The 19340-nt window shown below is 57.8% G+C and overlaps 1 protein-coding gene across 1 annotated transcript in view; it reads left to right on the top strand.

The window, feature by feature from the left end:
* The first annotated feature begins 699 nt into the window (after positions 1 to 699).
* Positions 700 to 19340, top strand: part of WNT3A (Wnt family member 3A) — a 40857-nt gene continuing 22216 nt past the window's right edge. The window contains exons 1-2 of the mRNA XM_042905348.1: positions 700 to 801; positions 15033 to 15274. Of these exons, the coding sequence (XP_042761282.1) occupies positions 731 to 801; positions 15033 to 15274 (313 nt within the window). The 5' untranslated portion in view covers positions 700 to 730. The remainder of the gene's footprint in view (positions 802 to 15032; positions 15275 to 19340) is intronic.

Below are 19340 nucleotides of genomic sequence, written 5' to 3'. Positions count from 1 at the left end.
GTCTCCGCAGCCGAGCTGCGCGGTCAGCTCGGTTCCCAGCGGACCAGCGGGGAGCGGCTCCAGGGACTGGCCTCGGACGAAGAGACCCCCCTGGCGAGGAGATGGAAGAAAGGAAGAGCAGACCCGCCACTTGGAGAGCGAGAGACAGAGCGCACTACAGAGCAGGAGCAGGAGCGAGAGCCGGACCGTGCGTCACACGGAGAGCGCAGGGCGCACAGGGCTCCACACCGCAGCGCGGCCCTGGAGTCCCGGGCAGGCACGACCCTGGGGCTGGGAGGGGCGCCTGTGGACCACCATCCTGAGCCCCCGCCGGCCGCCCGACCAGCGGCCCATCTGGCACAGCGCGGCCCTGGGAGCTGGCGCGCCCCGCGCGCCTTGCGCACCCCGCGGCCACGGGAGGGGCCGCCGCCGCCCCAGCTCCAGGGCCCCGCCCGCCCCTTGCCCGCCCCGCCCCGGCCCTAGCCCGGGCCCCGGCGGGCGCCCCCCGCGGCGCTGCCCCGCCCCCGCCGGCCCGCGCCGCCCCGGGCCCCGGTCCGCCGCCCGGCCGCCGGCCCACCTGGCGCAGCGCCGCCCTCGGAGCCCGCGCACCGGCGCACACCCGCGCACCCCGCGCACCTCGCGGCCGCAGGAGGGCCCAGCACCGCCGCCCGCCAGCTCCCAGAGCCCGGCCCGCCCCGGCGCCCGTGCTCTCGGGGCGGACTCCCGGCCCTCCGCGCTCTCCCGCCCGGCGATGGCCCTGCTCGTATACTTCTTATTCCTCTACGGCCTGAAGCAGGCGCTGGGCAGTTACCCGATCTGGTGGTGAGTGAGCGGCCCCAAGCCGCCGCCGTCCCCTCGGGCAGGGCCCCGCGGTGGCCCGGAGCCCGCGCCCTGCCCCTGCGGCTCCACGGGGCACTGGCGGGTTGTTTTCCTTGGCGGCCACTTTCGACCTGTTCGGGCCAGGGCTGGGACGCGGGTGTCGGAGCTTCCGGGGACAGTGGTGTCCCGGGCCTAGAGGGGCCCCCGGCGTCGGAAAGGGCGCAGTGGCTGGGGAGAGGCGGGAACACTGTCTGCGCAGATGGCACCAACAGCCAGGCAGCACGAAGCCGAAGCAGCTGGGCGGGCGAGCTGGGCGCAGCGCGGGGGACAAGGACACGTTCCTTACGGACCCGGTCTTACGCGCACGCACACCTTCAAACAAAGTCGGTGAGACCAGACCCAACAGCTTGGGGCAGCAGCGCAGTTACGTAAAGACAGCGGGACCTGCCCGGAGTGGCGGGCCAGGACCCTGGGGCCAGCACCAGCCTTGGCCTCTCAGGCTCGGGGGATGCGGGGGGCACGACCCGAGGGGTTTCTTCGTGAGCCCCTGTCTGAACGGGGAAGGAAAGAGGGGCCGCTGGGGCTCTCTCTGCATGGTCCTCCCGTCGGAGGCACATTTCAGTTAGACCTTCCTCAATCTGACGATGGAAATGTAGACGAACCAAAGGAAAGGTCCCGAGTGTCTACTGCACAGATATGGTGTGTGTGTGTGGGGGGGGAGGATCAGTGTTACCATCCCTTCGGGATCTGATTTGGCAGAGCCCCCACCGGGAGGGTCGCGGGCGGTAGGGAAAGGGGGGAGGGAGGCAGTACGCGGCGTTGCGCTCTGAGAAGCCCAAGATTTGAGGGTCACAAGTAGGGGCATGAAACCAGAAGACCCGCGGTTCCAGAGAAGGTTCCCCACACCCATGCTTGCGGGCGGGCGGGTACGCGCGCGCGCACACACACACACACACACACACACACACACACACACAGGAACCTTCTCCGACGGCTTGCCTGGAATTATAATAATTACGCCGAGGGGAAGGGGTGGGGGGAACCAAGCGAGCCGAAGTACATCTAATCCGATAATAATTTTTCTCTTCGAGATGGTTCAGGAGCAGGGGCGCCTGGCTGGGGACGCGGGTCCAGGCGCAGCCAGGCGGGGCGGGGTGGGAGGGGAGGCCCGGGCCAGTCCAGGGACCTGGGAGAGGCTGCTGGGCCGTTCTTCGGGGACCCGGGGCGTCCCTCACCGGCGCGCGCCGCACCTGCAGCGCCCTGTGGCCTTGGAGCGTGGGCTGCGGCCTCGGGGACCCTGACGCCCGCCTCGCCGGCCGCGGGGGGCTGGGGGGCACGTCCGAGAGAGCCCCGAGGCCGCCCGCTCCAGCGCAGGCTTCTAATTAGGACCCGCCGCCGCATTCCTGGGCGCAGGAGGAAGCGCCCTTCGCCCCCGCGCTCCTCCCGAAAGGAAGGGCCCTGTCACCAGCCTCCTGGCTACCCCACACCTCGGGATCTTTGTCCTGTTGGCCCTGAGGCTCCCTGGCCTTACCACCCCCCCCCCCCCCCCAACACAGGTATGCCCCCCTTTCCACCCCGGCCACATGTGTTCCATGTGAGCGCACCCGCACATGCTCCGCACCCTGCGCTTCCCAGGTCAGCCGGAAGAGGCCCTTCCTCTGGGCAATCCACCCCAGCAAGATTCTGGAGCAGCCCTTGGCCCCAGAGAGAAGGGTGCCCCGGAACCCCAACTCTGTTCCTGGTGGGATTCTCACGCTTGGGGATTCTGCTTCTTGAGGAGAAACGTCTGTGGTGGACACAGTCTCAGGGCTCCCTGGGGACAGCGGATTTACCCTCCTGCGTCCTCTCTGCCCCGGCCAGCCGCAGGGGAAGGAGCCGTACCCCCACAGGCTCCCAGGCCAAGTAGACCGGAAGGACGGCTCCCAGGGAGAGACTCGGGGTTTTCTAGCTGGGGAAAGCTTTCCTGTCTGCACGCCCTACCTGGAGGACTTTCCCACCGTGGCCCCTCCTCTCCCCAGCCCTCCCTCCCCCCAGTGCGGCTGAGGGACCCTCTCTTTATAACTTCTCACCTTCACGCTCAGCCTCCCCTAATTGGTTGTTCCGTTTCTCCCTCCCTCCCCCAGCGAAGCTACCGCAACCCCCCTTCTCCCCACACCTTGCATATAAAAGTGAAAGTAACGGGGGCTTTCTCACCTGCGGGGACGCTGAGGAAACAGCCCAAATCGGGAGTAATTAGGCTTTTGAAGTTGGTGTGGCTCCTGGTGGGAGGGTGGAGGAGCTGGCCGCCGCCCTGCAGGGAATCCCAAAGCCACCGCTCCCCAGCGCGGGGCGGAAGCGCCCCTCACCCAGCCCTCACCCTCGGTGCCAGGGGCAGGTCCCTGGGGAGCCCAGACCCGGTCACAGTCCCACGACCTGAACATTGAGAGTGTGCCTTGTGGGCTCCTTATGCGATCCTGTGACAGATGGGGGGGGGGGGGGGCTCCCAGGGAAGGAACCAGAGAGGTGACAGGGCTGCACCACTCCTCTGAGCAGACAGGAGTGTCACGGAATTAGAACTAAGCAAACACAGGATGCGCGGAACACGGAGAACAGTACTCTGTAGGCACCAGAGCTCTGTGCTGTGCTCTGGGCCCCTTCCTCCTGTGTCCCTGAGTCTGGGCTGCAGGCATCTTGTAAGCCCCCTGGGCCTAACCTGGGCCCCTAGCAGAGGCCAGGCCCCCCACTGCCCCCACCAGGCTGTTCTGCCCCATTCCCGCCATGTCCTGCCCGTTCTGGCCAGCCTGCCCTCTGCCGTCCACCTCACTCCCTCACTGCCCTGCAGTGACAGCCCCGGTAGCCAGCAGCTAGCTGCCTTGTCTTCATCAACACAAAAAGCCTCACCCTTCTGAGTCAGACCCTGCGTTCCACAGCCTCTGTGCTGGGAGCAGATGCCACCCGGGCTGACCCAGGACATTCCCCTGTGAAGCCACCCGGGTCAGATCTGTGGCCTGGGACGTTCTCCCACTGCAGTGCTCCCTGGTTCTCCCCCCACACCAGAATCGTCTCACCGTCCCTAACCACTGCCCCCACACAGATTTCCTGGCAGGGGACTCCCAGCTAAAAGCTAGTATCTGGCCCCTACGCCTTGCTTGCCACCTGGAAGGCCAACTCAGAAACAAGCCTGCCCACCTCCCAGAGCTTCTTCTGCATGCCCTGTCCCGTGCCGCCCCTCAGGCCCCCACATGGGTCTCCTCTGTGTTTGTGGGGTGCAGGTGCACTTGAGGTCAGAGAGGGTAGCCAGCCAGGAGCATTCTGGAGGCGCCACTATGGCCCCAGGGGTGAGCCACCAGGGTGAGGGGTGGCCTGTGTCAGATGACTCGGGACCTGAGGGCTCACCTGCTCAGACAGCAGGGCCCACACACAAGCCTTCCCTGAGCTGCCTTGCCTCTGGTGACTCTGCACCCCTGCGCCCCTCCCCAGGGCACCCCTGCTGCTCACTTCTCTAGTCTGCCTGCTGCTGTGTATCTGTCTCTGTCTCTCTCTGTCTCTCTGTCTCTCCCTGTCTCTGTCTCTCCCTATCTCTCCCTATCTCTATCTCTCTGTCTCTCTCTGTCTCTGTCTCTCCTAGTTTCTATCTCTCTCTGTCTCTTGTTGTCTCTGTCTCTCTGTGTCTCTCTATCTTTCCCTGTCTCTGTCTCTCTGTCTCTCCCTATCTCTGTCTCTCTCCCTCTTTCTCTGCCTCTTTCTTTAGCCCTGAGGCTGGTGAGGACAGTAGTGAGGTCATAAGATCAGAGGAATCCAGACACCAGGTCACTCCTCTGGTGTTGTAGGATCTCAGGGTGCGGGGTGCCCACCAGTGGCCATCCTTATATCAAGGGGCCACGTGAGAAATGGCCACAGGTAAAACACGCATGGTCAGAACCACCAGGTCCACATCTGCACCCCCACCTGGGGCTCCCCCGACTTGACCGCCCACACACTCAAGACTGCCTCTCCCAGCCAGGGTGTCCCCTGTGTCTCACTGGGCTCGCTGTTTTAGAAGACGATTTTCTGTTTTATTTGCATAAACCTGCTAGAATCCTTTGTGGCAGGCAATACAATGGGGGAGGAGATGGAGGAAATGGTCTTAGTTAGAGAAAAGCTGTAAAGCTGTGCTTCCCTCCCAGCTCCCGGGTACAGATCTCCAGCCCCCAGGGGCCGGCGGGCGTGGCCCAGGACAGGAGCCTCAATGAAAGGAGCAGTCACGCTGCAAGTGGCCCCCGGGGCCCATCCTGGGACGTTGTCCTTGAAGAAATAAGAACAGAAATGGAAGACAGGGGACGCTTGGGGATGTCCTGGCTGTTGTGACCTGTTGGGTTTTGTATTATGTACTGTTCTCATGCAGCATTTCTATGCACTTTGTAATAGTGGGTTGGACACTTGAAAAACCCCAAACCCAAGTTGTTAGGTCAGGGAGCACCTTCTACATTGCCCGGCAGGCCTGGGTGGGGGATCCTGCCTGTGGACCAGCGTCCCTCCACAGTCAGCCACCCAGCACTGTCCACATTCGAGAGTTTGCGTCTGCTCCTTCCAAGCCCGGGTGAAGGGCTCAGAAGTCTCCAGAGGCGGAGTGGCTCCAGATGGGCTTGCTGAAGGTGACAGTCGTGCCCACACGGTGCTGGGAGGTGGTGAGCTACACTTCATGGGGAGCAGGAGTGGAGGCCCAGGAAGGCAGAGCCCGCCGGCCCCGGAGACCTGACACCCCCCCTCCAGAGTGAATGATGGATCTTTCCCGTGAAAAACAGAAGCCCCTCAGCTGGGCTCCTCCCAGTACACCTCCTGGCTGACTTCCCAGCTCTGGGGCTGGATCCCCACAGCATACTGGGCAGCGCTGCCTCGGTCTCCCTCACAGCCTCCCCAGGTGACACCCTGGAGGTGTCTCACGCTTTGGTGCCTCTGCATTCCTTCCCCAACAAAACGTGCTGCAGCCGCCCAGGGAAGCGGGCAAATGCATGGCCGTGGGCACAGGAGTCTCTGCCCGCCTGCCAGGACTTGTTCAAAGTATGTGTCAGTAATCCCGGCTCAGCCGGCGGGGCTGGGGGGGGGGGGCTGCAGGCAGGGGAGGGGACCCAGCACGGACCAGGGTCCTGCAGCAACCCCCCACGGGCCCTCCCAGTGTCCAAGTTGCACAAACTCCCACAGGGGTCTTCTAGGCAGAAGAGGGCAGGAGCGTGGAGGCAGGTGGGGGTCTCCCAGTGGTCCCCAGTGCATGGAGGGTGCAGAGAGAATGCCCTTGGAGGAGCCCGTGGCCCCTATGGCTCCCAGACAGCTCCATACAGACAGGACAGACCCCTTTCATCTTCTAGGGAGCCCTCAGGGCTCAGCGAGACCTCACACCTTGTCCCCAAGACAGAGAGCCATGGGACCAGCCAGAGCCCTCCTGGGCAGAGACCCACAGGGAGAGTGTGGGCCCCCGACCTCCTTGCTCCCCCGGGGCCCATGTGCAGCTCTGTGTCCTCGAAGGACAAGAGAAGACGTTGCCGGCTTCTGCGGGGCCCGGAGAAGGGGGCCAGCAGGGCGGGGGCCACAGAGCGCTTCCTCAAGAAGGTGCAGATGGACATGCCACCCCACTGCTCAGAGCCCCTTCTGGAGCCTCAGGCAGATGTTGTCCCACAGTCCTTGGGAACTTCACAAAGTCTCTGCTCACCCCGGAGCACACAGGGCCACAGGCGAGGATGGAGCGGAGCCCACAGCCCACAGGCACCCCGTGCCTGCTGAGATTTACTGCAGGAGGAAACCCAGCCAGGTTCACAGACACCTAAGAGGCTGCCGCCCCACAAGACCTGCAGGGACAGTGCACAGGTGCCTCCTGCGTCTGTGGAGCGAGTGGGGCTCCTCTGCCCAGAGCTGTTTCTGTGCCCTCCACCCCCACTGCACCATCGCGATATAAGCCCGCGGGTGACGGCCATCAGCCCATCCCTCCCCTGCGTGTTACAGCCAGCGCCTCCGCTCCACCCTGAGCAGGATGGCCTGGCAAGGCGCCCAGACTTCCACAGCGCTGCCCTCCCGGGAGGGAGAAAACCATTAACGCTGGCGGGCGGCAGGCGCGGCTCACGTGGCCCCAGCCACAGGCTGGGACTGGAGTCCAGGGGCCGCTTTCCAGGCCGCACACATGTGCGCTCTGGGTTGAAGGTGACATCCCCCGGTTCCTGAGAAACAAGCTATCACTAAACTGTTAAGCAACCGTGTGTTCCCCGGACCCTGGAACACTCCCTAGTGGGCCACCTTCCACTTGAATGCCTCACACATCTCCCAGGATTGTGGGGGCGCCGTGTCTGCTCTGCCTGAGCCGGCCTCTCCGCCACATGTGGTCTGCAGCTCAGGGACCCTGTCCCAGGTCCAAGGCGGGGCCACCGCCACCTGCTCCTGGACGTTGGCCCTTCGGCCGTGTGGACGGCCCTGCAGAAAGTCTCTCAGGGCTGGGACTCCGGGGAGAGGCTCAGAGGAGGAGGACCGTGTCTCAGGGTCAGGGCACTCTGGGTTTGAGGGGCCTTCGGGGTATCGGGTGTGACAACCGACCAGGCAGCCGGGTGTGGGCACCTTCTGGGACAGCTCCCTGCACTGTGGAGAAGTGCTCTCATTCCTCACAGGCTGAATCACGGCACCAGGTGCAGGGTGAAGGAAGTAGTAGGGTCAGGGCCTCACTGTGACCCAGACAGAGGGACAGAGGTGTAAGTGAGGGACGGCTGGCTGCACCCCCACCCCTCCCGTCCCTGTCTGGAGCCATTTACACACCTGTAACAGCTGTGAGGCCGAGGGCAAGATGAGGGTTTAACCCAAAGCCCCGACACCCAGTGACAGCTCAGCATGGTGCCTGAGGGTTGTGAGGCCAGGTCCTGGGCCCCCTCACAGTGCGGGGCAGAGACCCCGGGTTCGCCTCCTTGGGACCTGGAGCTGGGTGGCCCCTGTGCCGACATCAGGAGAGACAGCTGCATACCTGCGTGTCAGCAGGGGAAACTGAGGCACAGTGGGTCCTAACGCAGCTGGCTGGGGGCAGGCACAGGCTGCCAGTCACGTCACCCTTCTGTGACCATCCTGCAGGGGACACGGGGCTGAGTGGGGCCCCAGAGACTAGTGGTGCTGAGGGTCTTTAGTGCTGGCTGTGTGTTGCGACATATATCTGACTTGTCACAGACCCATGTTCACACCCACCCCCCAGATTCATGCATGAGCCCAGGTGACAGTGTTAGGAAGGGGGACCCGTGATGGGCTTCGTGTCCTCATAAGGAGAACAAGAGCCCAGGGCTCTCTCTGTCCCCACCACCATCTCAAGGAGCCCAGGAAGGGGGTCCCCACAGACCCCGAATGTGCTAACACCTGGATGTTGGAGGTCCAGCCTCAGACCTGTGAGGGATACATGTGTTTTGTGTAAGCCCCCTGGTCCATGGTGTTCCTTGGGGCAGCCTACACTGCCTGAGACTCTGGTCCCTAAATGTTATTCTGCAAGCCTGGAGTTCAATGCATTTTAAGGGCATCGGAGTATGGGGAGAAAGGGGCCCTTAGGAGCCATCCAGTCATATTAACACATGGATGCCACACAGGTGTCTTCATCTGGGCCGAGATTCCTGGTCCAGGAGGTCCCAGGGTGCCATCCACAAGGTTGCGAGGGTCACAGGGAGTCACGCACTGGGCCAGCCAAGTGCAAGGCCACACAGGTGACATGATGGTGCCAGTGGGGCCTATGGGGAGATAGGAAGGGGCAGGAGAGACTCACAAAGGCCAAGGTGCCCAGGTGATGAGGGCCTTCGACTGCTTGGGGAAGTTCTGTCCCCTGGGTGTGAGCAGCTTGTGGGGACAGGTAGCAGACAGTAGGCCCCCTTTGCCACTTACAAGTGGCCAGACTCCACAGCTTCAAACGGGACACAGTGGCACTCAGCAGGTGGCACGTCTGGGTGGCTCATTTGTGGTCCCCACTGTGGTCTCTGGAGCCTCACTCACAGTGCTAGCTCGTCTGGGGGAGAGTGAGCTCCTGACCTCGCCCACTGTCACGTGTGGGTCCTTGGGCTCGGGGGACCCAGTCCCCACGTGCTGGTGACTGCCAGCCAGATCGTTCTAGCTCCTGAGAGGCGGGGGTGCCTCTCTGGTCCAGGGACGTGGGCTCCTGGCACAGAGCCAGCGGCTGCTCTGGATGCCCCAACATCTCTGACCTCTCCTCCTGGACAGAGGCTATGCTTTGAAAGCACGTGTGAGATAGGTGATCCTGATTTACGTCTGTAAGTGTGGCCTGGCATCCTGGCTATGGTCACGGTCCCGATGGCATGGCAGCGGGGTGGGGCCTCTGGGGGCCCCTCAGTGTCTGGGCCTGGAGGGAGTGCCTCCTTCCCAGGGTGCACAGCCACGCAGCCCCTCCTGGAAGCTCGGGGTGTGGGACCCCCGGGACGGGGAAATGATATCGGTATTTGCACCCACCGTGAACAGCAACCAGACTTGCCTCTGACGAAGGGCAGCAGTGATGGGCCTGGGAGCCAATGTCACCAGGAGAAAGCAGATATGACAACCCAGGCATTGATCAACCACTGGGTGGGCTCGCTTGCTTACCCTGTGCTGCGACTCAGTCCCGTTTCTGGCTCCTCTGCTTGGTCAACAGCACCATGGAGAGTCCACCCGAACTCACCCCTGCACTGACAGCACCATGGAGATCTTCATCCATCTGTCCCACCCCTACCCACCCCGGCACTGACAGCACCACCTAGAGCCTGCCCCTACCCATCCTTCATGCTCGCATCGCTCTCATCACAGGGTGACCACCGGTGCCTTACTATCAGCCAGCGCAGGCTGACATCACCACCTTTCCAGGATGTCCTTTCCTCCGGGATATGACTCAGGAGTTCAGAGTGCATTCAGTGCCCTTGCATTTTATTGTGCTCAGAGAACTTGGGGGAACAAAGGGCATGGGGATGGTGGTGCCCTCTAGCTCTCAGTGCTGCCTCCAGCCCCTGGCAAGGCCCTCGGACAGGCCAGTACATCACCATCCCCTGGAGGCAGCCACTGCATGGCTCGGAGCCTCTCCCTGCCCTCCTGTTCTGCCCCTGGCCTCACCCCAAGCGCCCCGCTTCCTCCCAGGAGGGTGTGGGAGGAGAGACTTAGAGATTGCGGTTTCCCAAGTGTTGATGGATGGAGGACATCTACCTTCCCTGTATATGAGGAATTTGGATCCGAGGGTATGGGGGGATAGTGCACATCCACTGTGGATGTTCTCCCTACCTTTATGGAGACATAACTGACAGATAACACTGTGTGAGGTTAAGGTGTACAACATGATGATGTGATACATGTATATATTATGAAATGATCACCACACTAAGGTTCGTGAACACCAGCTAAATTTTTAATGTGATTTTTTTTAATGACTGGGTTTTGCCTTCGAGGCCAAGCCACAATCCAGTGTCCCGCCAAGCCCCCCTGACCGCTTCTCACCCACAATGCCAGCCCCCTTCTGTGTGGGACCGGCAGCTCCCAGCTCTCCACCCTCCCCTGGCCACCTCTGGGGCAGAGGAAACTTTCTGGAAGCAGTCCAAGGGGCATCGGGCATGGGGTCCGGCGTGGGTGTGAGACGAACCCAGACAGGGCTTGGGGGTGGGGGTGGGGCAGAGGTTTGGAACAGCTGGAGCAGCATCTGGGCTGGCACCCTGGCCTTGATGCCTGGCTCCAGGATGTGGCGAGCTGGGGCCTGCCCTGGAAGGGGGGTGGGGGGGAAGGAGCTGACTCAGCACCCCGGAACCAGGCTGCTGCCAGAAGCTGTGAGCTGGGAAGTCCCGGCTCTGCTCTCCCCAAGGCATGGCCTGGGGGGCATAAGGGAAGCCTGATGGAAGGCAGGCTCTGACCTGGGAGCTGAGGGGTCCTGGGGGAGGGGGGGGGGCAGGCTCTGGGCTCTCTGTCTCCCTCCCAGCTTCCGCTCGGCATGAGTCCTGGCTCTGGCATCTGGCCAGGAGGCCAGCACCACAGGCCTGATGGAGTATGTCTGAACTAAAGGGTGCCTTTCTTTTCCACGCGTCCCAAGTCTCCAAGTAAAGAAGAGAGAAATGGAGTGAGTAGGTTTCCTCCTGGCAGACCCTCCCCACCCCTCCTCACTGAAGCAAGGCTGTGACCACAGAGGACAAGCTGGAGGAAGCCAGCCCCCATCGGAAAGCCCCGCACCAGACCGTGATGTCAGACCTTCCAAGTGTTGCCTGTGGAGAACGGCCCACGGTTGGAATGGTTGCGGGAACATCTGTGTGCCCACAGCCCGGGGCTATTCTGCCTGGCTATCCCGCCACTGACCACTGCCTCCACGCACCCATCTGTTCATCTCACATTTTCATTTTGACCCCGAGCATGCGGGCCGGCTCATCAGTAGCGAGAGGTCCACATCTGTGTGAAATCACGGCCTGTGTGGTCCTGCATCAGTGAGGCATCCTGGTTCATGGAGTGCAGGGGCAAGGGCACCCTCACTGGGGGTGACCAGCTGAGCTTACAGTCCTGGGGAAACTGGGACAGTTGGTCCCCAGCCTCGCCCACCAACTGGTCCCCAAGGCACCTCTCCTGGGCTCCTGGATGCTCCAAGGTGAATGGATAGAAAATCATCAGCCTGGCTCCCACGGTCACCTCCCTGGCCCGGTGTGGCCTCCAGGACCAGCCACAGCAGCCCTATCTCGGTCGGAGGCAGAAAGGAGCCTCATGGGTGACCAGCCAGGCCTCCCCCAGAGGGAGACAGAGGTGGACTCCTGTATGGGAGGACCGTAGAGGCTGAAGAAGGATCCTGAAAGAGTACCCCACCACCCCCACCCAGGTCCCGCCCTGTGTTATTTCCAGCTGTGTCCTCACAAGGCCTGGTTACTTGCTTCTCCGGAACCCTCCCCCTGGGTCCCTCCACTCATTAGGGAGGGTGTCACCTCAACAGTTCCTGCTGACATCTGGTGGTGCAGAGGGGGAGGGGCATGTGGCCTCTCCCGGAGCGTGCTGCATGCGTGTGGACGGTGGGAACACGAGGAGGGTTCACTTCAAGACATACCTCACAGTGGAGGCAGACACCTGACATTAGGCAGGTGTGGGCAGAGCCACCCTTGCGTGGCACACGCACTGACCCAGGCTGGGGTCCCTGGGGTTAGGACAGGGGCAGCATGGTGGGTGGGTGGGAGGCATAGGACCCGGCAGGAGTGGCCTGGACATGCAGTGCTGGTGGCAATGTTCTGAAGGAGCACAGGCTGGGGGAGTTCACCCTGTATTTACAGATTCTCTGTGCAAGCTTGAGTAGTGGAGGGAACACAGGACAGATGCCACCTGTCTCTCCCCACACCGCCCCCCTGTGCCCCCTGGCCTCTCTGCCTGGTTCCTGTGCTCCAGCCTGGCCAGGCCCATCTTGTCAGCCTAGAGGCCTTGCTTGCACCTACAGGCTGAGGGTCCTTCCCCGAGGGCAGAGAACACTGACGTTGGCCTGCATGCCACCAGTCAGCCCACGAGCCGAGCTCTCCTCCCATCCCACCGCCCACCTGCTCTGCCAGCTCCCTGGGATGCTCATGGCCCAGGTCGGCGCAGGGGTCCCCATGGGAGTGGCCCCTGCCTCTGGTCTCCCTTCCCAGATGTCCGTGCAGGCCGGGGTGATGGAGAGCCAGGCCCAGATCACAGGACACTTTCTGGGGAAGAAAGACCACACAGGGGTGAGGCAGATGGTTGGGCTTTCTGGAAGCTTTGAGGTTCTCAGGACTGTGGGGTGGATGTGGAAGAAAGATGGCCGGGCAACTGGCACTCAGTAGGGTCTGTGTGTAATGAAGGAACGAGCGAGGGAACGAGCCAGCCCTGCTGCCCCATTCCCCACAAGCAATGGCCCGGCCCCACCATCCCAGGCCAGGCCAGGGACACAGACATACTCGAGAGTGGTGTGGCCTGCAGTGTCTGACACGGGGTCCTGGCCGGTTTGCTCATCAAGGCACTAGCGTGAGGACAGACAGGACCAGTGGGGAGCACGCCAAGGGAGGGCGGTCAGATACTGGGGCTCGAAAGTGGAAGGGACCCAAGACACTGAGGGCATGGAAGATCAGGGACACAGGACCTGCTGCCTGTAGCAGGGAGGCTTGGCTCAGGCATCTGGCTGCAGAAAGATAGGTTTTAGTTCTCAGGAGATGTTCTTGGGGAGGAGGAGGGGAGGTGAAGACAGGGTGAATGTGGTGGTCCACCCAGGAATGTGGGGGAGCACACGCTGTCGGGAGTTGGCCAGGGGAGCACAAGTCGAGGTGGGACTTCCAGGGCCAGTGGCCTGCTCCCCAGCTCCTTCCTAAATGAGGCAGAGGTGCTGCACAGGGAGCCCAGGAGGGTGACCCACACAGGGGCAGTGGAGGGCCTGCTGGAGGCAGGGAGGCCAGTGTGACTGCACAAGGCCCACAGGCTGTGTGGGGAGAGCAGACAGATCTGGATCCGGCTGGACAGCACTGAGGAAGCTTCCCTCTGCAGCCAGGAGGCAGCCTCAGGTGCTGGAGGGCTGGGCTCGTGCCTACTGGCAAGGAGGCCTTGAAGGTTTGGGAAAAGGAGGGAAGGATGGGCGGGAGGCGGGCAGGGGGATCTGCTGTGTATTTCCAGAGTGTTTCCAGGGGGGAAGATTGTTTCTCTGACAGTGAGTCCCTGCTTCCTATGGCTCTCACCACAGCTGGTTGGAACCGGGTTAGACTCCACGTAGGACATCTGGAACATCGGTGTCATCATGCAGGGATGTGGACGGCTCAGACATACAGAAGCCTCCCATCTGCCTTCTCTCTGGGTGCTGGGTCCCCCCCCCACCCCCCGACGCAAACAAGAAGAGCCTCTGGGGATTCAGCTGAGGCGTCTCCCCCTCCAAACAAAGGAGAGTCAGACCTTCTCGCCGGGAGCCCACCAGAGTAAATTACCAGATAAGCAGGGGCCTCCCTGCCAGGCCAGGGGCTGCTCTAGATCTTCATTCCAGGCATGGGACGCAGCATACCCAGCAGCCCAGAGGAAGCAGAGAGATGGGCTCCCGAGGTGGGAGTGGAGAGCACGTGGGAGACCGTGAACAGGCAGCAGGGTCGCCTGGGGCACTGGGCCGAGGAGTATACAGGTGGCGGGATCCAGTGTTCCCCACAGGACTGGGCCGACGTGTCCACAGGTGGTGGGATCCAGCGTCCCCCACGGGTCCAGGCAGGTGTTTCAACTTGTCACCCATACAATTGTAGAAGTTCTTTCTGCTCTGCCCCCAAAAGGACCTGACAGTTCTTTCTTTGAAATCAAGATGCAAGTCCATACAGTAAAACAGACATGGTTTAGTCAGCCTCGAGACATAAACGCGTGTGTAACCAACACAGAGCACTTCCATCGCCCCAGGCCGGTGCTGTCTGATAGAACTTTCCACAGGGACCAAAATGTCCCTTATCTGACCGTCCAGCTCGGTAGCCACAGCTGTGTGCAGCTGGTGGGACTGGAAAGCCAAAATTCTCTCTCTTTTGTTGTTCAACTTAACTTAAATTTCATAGGTGCGCGGTGAGTGGGAACCATCCCCGAGACATTCCCTCTGCACCTCCGCTCAGGGGGGTACTCCCACAGGAATTCAGGAGGAACCGCAGCCCTGGTTTATGTCCTCATCTACGACTGCTCATGGCCACAGCCACAGTCGGAGGTGCAGGCACAAACTGGCCGAGCCAGGTGTCCCCTTGGCACCTGCTACCTGTCAGAAGTGCGCTGGGCCGCATTTCCGAGAGGGAGTGAACAGCAGCTGTTCACCCTTGCGCCCTGTGGGTGCAGACTCGAGTGGCTCCATCCTAATCACAGCGCCATGAATGTCTGTGGGCACGTGGCATGGAGGGCACATGGCCTTCTGTCTGTTGGGTAAATAGCCAAGAGCGGCTGTCACGCGGGTGTGAGTGCAGGGTGATTTTCACCCCATGGATCAGCCGCTGCTGTGCCCTGTCTGGCCGCCGGCACCCCCTCCTCTGGGCAGCCCCCTGGGGTTGACTGGTTGTACACTGTGCTCCCCACATTTCCAAAGCTCCGCTGCCCTGCTACCCCCACCCTGACAGAACAGCCCCTGTACTTGTGCAGAGCACCAGGCAGGCTTGCACTCTCCGTTTCCTTGGTTGCTTTCCCACCGCGCCTCATGCACGTCTGGACGATGTTTGGTACCATCCACTACAGGGTGCAGACGCGCTTCCTTCATGCAGAATGGCCGTGTGCGCACTGAGGAGCGCGGGCAGGGCGGCTGCACCACTGACCAGGCCTCCTCCCCTCCTCCCCAGGTCCCTGGCCATCGGGCCCCAGTACTCATCCCTGGGCACTCAGCCCATCCTGTGTGCCAGCATCCCGGGCCTGGTGCCCAAGCAGCTGCGGTTCTGCCGGAACTACGTGGAGATCATGCCCAGCGTGGCGGAGGGCATCAAGATAAGCATTCAGGAGTGCCAGCACCAGTTCCGCGGCCGCCGCTGGAACTGCACCACCGTCAACAACAGCCTGGCCATCTTCGGCCCCGTGCTGGACAAAGGTACGCGGGCCCCCATCTCGGCCTTCAGGTGGACGTGGTAGGTCCTTGCAGCTCCCCTTCAGTGCCAGGAGCTGCTCTGCCCTGACCCACCTCAGTGTCTCCCCTGTGCTCAGCATAGGAGCGGCGCCTCCAGTGGGTGGGCAGTGCCCTGCAGACCTCAGCCTCTTAGGGGGCTCCTGCAGCTCCAAAAGGAGTAGGGTAATGCAGAGATCCCTCCTGCTTCCCCTTCCCCAAGAGCAAATTGTATGGTCTCGGGAGGACGAGATTAACCATCGCAGGCTTCCCACAGGAGCCAGGACTTCAGGGGGGTCTTGGAGAGAAAATAACAAAATTTGTATTAAAACAATAAAACATAGGGAGGGGAGGAGGGGTTGGGGGCCACAGAGGCACACCAAAGGAGTTATCCTGGGTCCTGGGTCCAGGAAGGAGAAGAAGATGAGGGTTGGGTGTTGGTTAACTTTTGGGGAAGAGCAAATTTTCACCAAACATAGTGGTTTATGCAGTAATAACCATGTGCCATATGTCCTGACACCTGCAAATCAGAGGTCAACAGTGCTGCATCTCAGCTGGTCCCTGGTCTGGGACACGTCTGGCAGCTGAGGCTATGCTCAGCAACAACACCCAAAAGTGGCCTCTGCAATATGGTGGCTGGGCCCCACAGACAATTGGGGAGGGAGAGAGGTGCCTTTCCCTCAGCATAATGTTTTCAAGATTCGTCCACACTGCGTGTGTCAGCACTTTAGGCCTTGTTAGGGGTGAGTAATAGCTCTCTGTGCAGATAGACCGCATTTTATTATGCATTGGTCACTGATGCACATTTGGGTGATTTCTACCTTTTGGCTCTTGTGAACAGCGCTGCTGTGAACATTTTTGTACAAGTATCTGTTTAAATACCTGTTTTTGAATCTTTTGCATGTATTCTCAGGCGTGGAATTGTTCTGTGTAAGTTCTGGGGGAAACACCACAGTTTTCCACAGGGGCTGCACCATCTCACGTTCCCACCAGCAGTGCATGAGGGTTCCAGTTCCACATCCTTACCACCCTTGTTATTCTGTGTCTTCCCTTCAGCCATCCCAGTGGGTGCAAAGTGGTATCTCATTGTGGTTTTTCTTTGCGTGTCCCCAATGCCTAATGATGTTGAGCATCTTTTCATGGGCTTGTGGGTCATCGGTATGTCTTCTTTGGGGAATTCCTATTCAAGTTCTTTGCCCAATTTTTAATTGGAGTGCTTGTCTTTTTGTTGTTGGGTTCTCAGAGCTCTTTATATATTCTAGACAATGTATTCTTATCAGATCTATGATCTGCAAATCTTTTCCCAGTTGTATAGGTTGTCCTTTCATTGTTGTAACCATGTCCTGTAATGCACAATAGTTTTAAATTTTGGTGAAGTCCAACTTATCTATTGAAATGTCATATCAAAGTAAGTATTGCCTAATCTAAGGTTACAAACATTTACATCTGTATTTTCTTCTAAGAGTTTTATAGTTTCATCTCTTATATTTAATCTTTGATCTATAATGAGTAAATGTTTGTGTGTGGTGTGAGGTAGGGGTCCAGCTTTATTCTTTTGCATGTGGAAATCCAGTTACTCCAGCCCCATCAGTTGTTGAACAGATTATTTTTTTCCCCATTGAATGGTCTTGGCCCCCCATCAAAAATCAATTGACCACGGATGTGTGGATTTATTTCTGGACTCTCAATTCCATTCCTTTGGTCTATACGACTCCCCTTTTGCTAGTTCCACACTATTTTCATGGATTTACCTTTGTGGTGTGTTTTGAAGTCAGGAAGTATAAACCATCCAGTCTGTTTTTCTTTTACAAAATTGTTTTGGCAATTGGGTGCCTTGCAATTCCATATGAATTTTAGGATTAGCTTTTCCATGTCTGTGAAAAAGGTTTTGGGGATTTTGATGGGCAATACATTCAGTCTGGAGATTATTTGGGAGAGTATTGTCATCCTAACAATGTTAAGCCTTCTGATCCATGAACATGGGATGCCTTCCTGTGTATTTAGGTCTTCCTTGGTTTCTTCCAGCAAAAATTTGTAGTTTTTGGTGCACAAGTCTTGTACCTCCCTCATTAATGCATTCCTAAGTATTTTATTTTTGATGTAATTGTAATTGGAATTATTCTCTTAATTTCCTTTTTGGATTGTTCATTGCTACTATATAGAAATATAACTAATTTTTGTGTTTTGATCCTATATCTTGCAACTTTGCTTCATTTGTCTTGTAGCTCTGAGAGGTTTTTTGTAGGTTCCTTAGATTTTCTCTTTTTTTTAATTTTTTAATGTTTATTTTTGAGAGAGAGAGAGAGAGAGAAAGTGTGAGACACAGAATCCAAAGCAGAATCCAGGCTCTGAGCTGTTAGCACAGAGCCCAACCCAAGGCTCAAACCCATGGACCACAAGATCATGACCTGAGCTGAGGTTGGACGCTTAACCGACTGAGCCACCCAGGCACCCCTAGGATTTTCTATATATAGGATTATATCACTTATTAATGGTGACAGTTTTACTTCTTTCTGTCTGATTTGTATACCTTTGATTTCTTCTTCTTGCCTAATTGCTCTGTCCAGCACTGCCACACTATGTCATGTAGCAGTGACGACAGCGGGCAAGCTTGTCTCATTCCTGATCTTAGGGAGAAGCACTTAAGTCTTTCACCATCGAGTAAGAGGTTAGCTGTGGATTTTCCATAACTTCCCTTTATCAGGTTGAGGAAATTCACTTCCATTCCTCATCTGTTGAGTTTTCATATCATGAAAGGGTGTTGGATTATATCAAATGCTTTTTCTGCTCCAATTAAGATGCCCATGCGGTTTTGTCCCTTCATTCTCTTAGTGTGATGTGTTATTATTGGTTGATTTTTCTACACTGAAGCACCCTTGCATTCTTGGGATAAATCCCCATTGGTCATGGTCAATAATCCCTTTAACATGCTGGAGGATTTGGTTTGCAAGTATTTTGTTGAGGATTTCTGCATCAATATGTACAAGGGGCATTGGTCTGTAGTTCTCTTTCCCTGTAGTGTCTTTGTCTGGCTTTGGTATTAGGGCAACACTGGCCTCAGAGAATGAGTTAGGAAGTGTTCCCTCCTCTTCTATTTTTTGTAAGAGCTTGAGAAGGATTGGTGTTGATTGATTCTTCTTTAATTGATAGAGTCCACAAGCGAAGCTTTGCTTTTTTGGGATGTTTTAAATTATTGATTTGATCTTATTACTTGTTATTTAGGTCTGTTCAGATGTTCTATTTCTTCTTGAGTCAGTTCTGGTATTTGTGTGTGTCTAAGAATGTATCCATTTCATCTAGGTTAATCTTTCATTTTTGAAGAATAGTCTTGCCAGATGTAGAATTCTTGGTTGACACTGTTTTCCTTCAGTACCTTAAATATATCATCCCACTGCCTTCTGACTCTGATTTCTGATGAGAAATTGGTTATTAATCTCATGGAGGACTCTTTGTACACAATGAGATGCTTCTCTCTTGCTGCTTAAAGATTTTCTTTTTCCCTGTCTTTTGATAGCTAATTAAAATATGTATCAGTGTGGATCTCTATGTTTATCCAAGTTGAAATTTGTTGAACTTCCTGGATATATTGATTCAAGTTCTTTATCAAATTTGAAACATTTTGGCCATTGTTTTTTCAAATATTCTTTCTGCCCCTTTCTCTCTGTCCTCTCTTGGGACTCCCACAATGTGGTGTTTGTTGCTACATTTGATGGTGTCCCACGGGTCTGTTCATTTTTCTTCATTCTTATCTCATTCTGTTCCTCACACTGCATAATTGCAATTGAATTATCTTCAGGGTCACTGATTCTTTCTTTTGCCTGCTCAGCTGTGCTGTTGAAAACCTCTAGCAAATATTCTGTTTCAGTTATCATGCTTGTCAGCCCCACAATTTCTATTTCATTGCTTTTGTAATTTCTCTCTATTTACTGAAATTCTCTCTTTGTTGAGACCGTGTTCTCCTGGTTTCTTTTATCCTTTTGAGCAGACTTAGGATAGTTGATTCAGAGTCTTTGTCCACTATATCCAATATTTGTGCTTCCTTGAGATACCCTCT

The sequence above is a fragment of the Panthera leo genome, chromosome A1 (genome assembly GCF_018350215.1).
Source record: "Panthera leo isolate Ple1 chromosome A1, P.leo_Ple1_pat1.1, whole genome shotgun sequence".
NCBI classification, from domain to species: Eukaryota; Metazoa; Chordata; class Mammalia; order Carnivora; family Felidae; genus Panthera; species Panthera leo.
Note: the sequence above shows the minus strand (reverse complement) of the source record. Positions and strands in the feature narration are given on the sequence as shown.